The following is a 5322-nucleotide window of genomic DNA, read 5'->3' on the forward strand; positions in this document are numbered from 1 at the left end:
ATGTATGTACATGTAGGGACTTTTAACAGACAGATGGAAATTGTAGGAAAGAGTCCAGTAGAAATTCTTGAGTTAAACAGTTTTTGAGATGAAGGATTCCTTTGAGGGGTTCATCAGTAGACTTGATCTAGCTTAGGAAAGAATCAGTGAGTAAAAGTTACCCAAACTGATACACAAAGAGAAAAAAAAGGGGAAAGAAATACAACAAAGTTCCCAAGATCTGTGGGGCAATTTCAAAGAGTAGATCTAAGAAGAAGACTGAGAGAACAGGGAAGAAGAAATTTTTGAGAGATAATCGCTGAGAGTATTCCAGAAATAATAAAAGACATCAAACCAGAGATTCAAGATTTTGAGAAGCCTAATCCAGATGAAAAATAGCAACAACAAACAAACCATATTCAAACTGATAAAAATGAAAGGAAAAGATAACATTTAAAAGGCCATTCAGAAAACCAAACGTCACATACAGGTATAATGATAAGAATTACAGCAGACTTCTTGTCTGAAACTCTGTAAACCAGAGATAATGGAGTGACATCCTCAAAGTACTCAGAGAAAAATCAAGCCAGAATTCTATGTGCAGCAAAATAACTTTTAATAATGAAGGCAAAGTAAATTTTTGTAGCCATACAAAAACTGAGAGAATTTGTTAAAATACTTAGAATAGTTTCTGGCACATAATAAATATTATTTGCTGCTGCTATTATTATTATTATTACTTTTTTATTACCACAAATACCTTGTTTGTTTGCCACAGTAATTCTGTTACCTAGTGTAAATGACTCTTGACACTTCTTTTTCAGCTCTACTGAAGTTGATGACATGATTCGTAAATCTACAAACCTGTTGCTAACCAGGACTCTGAGTAACTCTCTGCAGAATGTCATTAAAAGGAAAAATATTGGGCTTACTGAGGTAAATCTGCTGTTAATGAAGGCAGTCAAGCCAATATGTGAACAGATGTCCTACATTCTGGGCCTTATGTGTGAATTAATTATAACTTTCTACATGGTCTATCATGGTTTTCCTGATAGGAAAGTGCAAAATGAAATCCCTTCTTCTTTTCTTTGGTCACCTTTGAGAAATCAATTATTTTTTCTAAGAAGTCATTTTTTTTCCTCTTTCAGTGTTTTTACTAGCTTAACTAGTTTTTTTTTTTTCTGTAGTTGTTGCAGTGAATTTGTATTATTGCCATTGATCCTATAACATATTTTTGGTTGGTGTCAGGTTAGGGCAATAGCTATGCTAATTGTCTGGCTGGGGCTATTGTTGGACTCTTGCCATCGTAGCCGATTGTATTGTTAAAGCAATTTATAACTAAAACCAAAATGTTTCATTATTTTAGTTATACTAAGTTTCTATTTGTATTGTCAGGGCTAGGGCTCAGACTTTTCAAACCCGTTGTACAGATGTAGTCACCAGACCCCTCACACACAGGTCCATGCTAGGTAATTGGGAAAGATCCTAGGAGCCATTGGCAGACGACATGAGCTCAGTCCTCAGCAGTAGCAGCAGAAGCAGCAGCAGTGGTGGCCTCTCAGGGCATCCTGGGGGCACTGGCAGCAATAGCTTGCAATAACAGCCTCCAGCCGCAGAACTCCCCATGGCCCCCCACTCCCTGGGACATCCTGGGGTGGGGTAGGGGGATCCTGAGGATCAGAGTCACTTGTCCTTTATACTTAAGTCCATAACCCATGACACCTGGGTGCACACGTGCAATTAGACAATAACTAAGGAAAACCTGGACACGTGCGTGTTTACATCAAATGCTCAACAGGATTCTAAACATCTGAGGGGCCCTGACCATTTTCCTTCACTTTCCCTACAGTTTTTGTTTTTGAGAATAGTAAATTACTCTTTATCAGCATGTAATCTGTTTTGCAAAAGGACTGGTGTAGGGAAATTGAAGGAAAATGGTCAGGGCCCCTCAGATGTTCAGAATCTTGCCTACCATTTGATGTAAATATGCATGTGCTCCCAGGTGTTCCTTGGTTATTGTCTGTAGTTGCTCATGTGCACCCAGGTGTCCTGGGTTATGGACTTAAGTATAAAGGAAGAGTAGCTCTGATCCACAGTGCCTTCAGTCCCCGGGATGCTCCCAGGGGGCCACAGGGAGGCTGCTACTGCTGCTGGAGGCTGTTGCTGCAAGCTGTTGCTGCAAGTTGTTGCTGGCAGTGTCCCTGATAGGTCACCGCTGCTACTGCTGAGGACTGAGCTCGTGTCATCTGCAAATGGCTCCCGGGATCTTTCCCAATTATCTAGAGTGGACCTGTGTGTGAGGGGTCTGGTGACCCGGTCTATACAAAGGGTCTGTGGGCCCTAACCCCTAGCCCTGACAATACATATGCAAACTTAGCATAACTAAAATAATGAAATGTTTTGGCTCTAGTTATGAATTTCTTTAACAATACAATTAGCATAGCTATTACTGTAACCCTAAAGGGCAACCCCAACAACTGGAGATTTGGGATTGAGGAAATGTGAGGGAAAGGCAAGAGTCAAATTTATGAGGAAGCTTATGTAATCTCATAAAGGGAGGGTGGCATTGTACATATGTTGAGGATAGGGTCTTGGCAAACTGAAGATTTGGCCCATTGGGTATGTAGTCCTAAAATTTAGAAAGATGTGAAGTTTCCTTTCTCTTGGAAACCCAGGATTGCATCATAGCCTCAACATGTCACTCATTGGAAGCTATAGTGCCAAAAATGAGAGCTTAGAGGAATTTTTTTCACAGAAAAAGGGAAAGGCTTTTGGCCATCTGTTTTACTTATAGAGATGGTATGATTTGAAAGTCTGCTGCTCTCAGGAGAGCTGGCATTTTCAAATAACACCGTCAAGGATTATGGTGAAATTTAGCAAATGTTTAGAGATACTGACTTGTAGGCAAAGACAGAGGGTGGCCAAATGAGCATCTACTTCTGATATTGGAGAAATTTTCTCTTTCTCTGCATTAAGATTAAAAAATATTATATCATAAGGTGGGACTTTGGCAGTGATTAAATTCTACTTATAACACTATTTTTTTTTCAATTGAGAATCACCTCAGACATTATTTAGGACAGTCTCCTCATTTTGCAGAGCTTCTTTTCTATTACCAGGTATGGAAATATTAAATATTGCCTTTATGTGTCTTAAAATGGGCTAATTTCTATTCATAAAAACATAGGAAGGCTACAAAAAAGAAAGTTGGAGTAAAAGTTAGGAAATCCCCCCTGCTTTAGATAGATTATCCTGTTCTCCTTTTCTCAATCTGAAGTGTAGGGAAAATATAGGAAAATGGTCTGGGCCCCTCAGATGTTCAGAATCTTGCCAAACATTTGATGGAAATATGCACGTGTGCCCAGGTGTTCCTTGGTTATTGTCTAATGTAATTGCGCATGTGCACCCAGGTGTCCTGGGTTATTGGACTGAAGTATAAAGGACAAGCTGCTCTGATTCACACTGCCTCCTGCCCCTGGGATCCCCCTGGGGGGGACCACAGGGGGGCCACCACCACCGCAGCTGCTGCTGCTGCCAAGGAACCTGACGCCTGAGCTCGTGTCATCTGCCAATATCTCCCAAGATCCTTCCCAATGACCGAGCATGGACCTGTGTGTGAGGGGTCTGGTGACTCCATCTGTACAATGGGTTTGAAGGGTCTGTGACAACCCCTAGCCCTGACAATACAATTGGAAAACTTAGTGTAACTAAAATAATGAAGCGGTTTGACTTTAGTTATGAATGGCTTAACCATACAATTGGCGTAGTCACTTACGCGTACACAGTGGCAGGAAATTTATTTGTTTCAAGAAGTATCTCTTCATTATAACTCATGATATAACTCTCCTTATGCCATTTAATTTGGCAGTCTCTTAAAATCCATTTAAAATAATAGCATAGCAGGAATATGGTCTGATAGAAATAGCATTGACCTCAGAAGACTCGAGTTTACTTGTGGCTCTGCCATTGGTTTACTGTGACATCTTGAGAAAGGCCTAACTTCTTAGCTTGGGTTTTAGTCACCCCATTGTCCTTTTCAAGGGCACTGTACAGATCAGGTAATGATAGGAAGAACCAGTAGGAGCTTATCAAGAAAGAACCGTGTCATAATTCTTGGCACTCTTTCATTGAATGCTAAACATTATTCCTAAGTTGTTTGGTGTTTTTAGACAAATGTACTTTCATCATCAGTATCTTTGCATATTTATTTTAGCTATTATGGTGGTGCTTATAGGTATAGACACATACACATAAAGTGATTTTTTTTTTTTTTTTGGACCGGTAAGGAGATCACAGCCCTTGGCATGGTGGGGTCTGCACCATGCTCAGCCAGTGAGTGCACTTGCCATCCCTATATAGGATCCGAACCCGCGGCCTCGGCGCTACCAGTGCCTTACTCTCCCGAGTGAGCCACAGGGCCAGCACTAAAGTGATTATTTTTATCACTAACCAGAAAATCTTTGAATAACTATACTACTCACCTTTGGAAAGAGAATACATGTGCTTTTTTATAAGTAATTAAAGTGAGTTCACATGAGAAATCATTATCATAATAGGTAACGTTTGTGAAGCAGTTTATAATCTTCAGAGCCCACTAAATGAAATCAAATGTGATTTCATTTAGTGCAGTACCAGATGGAACAGGCTGGGCATGTGGTATTTGTAAAGCTAGGGCTTACAGACCCCTTGAGTCTGTTGCACAGATTGGGTTACAAACCCTCCACACGCAGGTCTGTGAGCTAGGTAATAGGAAAAGAAAAGGTTCTGGGAGCCATGCGTATAGAAAAATGACTGGGTTTTATTCAGATCTAGGAGCAACTGTCCTAAGGGGCCTCTCTCAGAGTTCTGAGAAGCACTGTGGATCAGAGCTGTTAGTCTTTTATACTTAAGTCCACAACCCTGGACACCTGGGTGCCCATACGCAATTCACATTAAGTAGTAACAAGGAACACCTGAGGATATTTACAGCAAATGCTCGGCAAGATTCTGAACATCCGAGTGGCCCTGACATTTTCCTATTTTTCCCAGCAATCCACCTCTTCAGGGTCCCTCACTGTACAATCTATGCGTTCAGAATCTTCCGCGATGTTCCTTTAGCAAGGATAAGTGACCCTTACATTCATACAACCTATTGTCTGTCCAATATGCCTTAAGGCTTGTCCTTAAGGTTTGTTCTGTAGTTTTGTTCTTTCAATTATTAGCCGCACATGTCCGGTTAGTAGTCATCATTGGTATGAAGTTCAGTGTATATTCAATAAGCCAACACACTGGTCACATGAACGTATGTCTGTATCCAGTTGACTCTGGTGCCCACAGCCAAAACACTATGGGCGAAAAGACAGA

General features: G+C 40.8%; 1 protein-coding gene across 1 annotated transcript in view; it reads left to right on the forward strand.

Annotated features, from left to right (window-relative positions):
• The window catches only part of LOC103603238 (exocyst complex component 6B-like), a gene marked incomplete at its 3' end in the record, with an annotated part of 36855 nt that overhangs the window by 16766 nt on the left and 14767 nt on the right, over positions 1-5322 (forward strand). The window contains exon 5 of the mRNA XM_008587730.1: positions 804-915. Within this exon, the coding sequence (XP_008585952.1) occupies positions 804-915 (112 nt within the window). The remainder of the gene's footprint in view (positions 1-803; positions 916-5322) is intronic.

The sequence above is a fragment of the Galeopterus variegatus genome, unplaced genomic scaffold (assembly GCF_000696425.1).
Source record: "Galeopterus variegatus unplaced genomic scaffold, G_variegatus-3.0.2 Scaffold4517, whole genome shotgun sequence".
Taxonomy (NCBI): domain Eukaryota; kingdom Metazoa; phylum Chordata; class Mammalia; order Dermoptera; family Cynocephalidae; genus Galeopterus; species Galeopterus variegatus.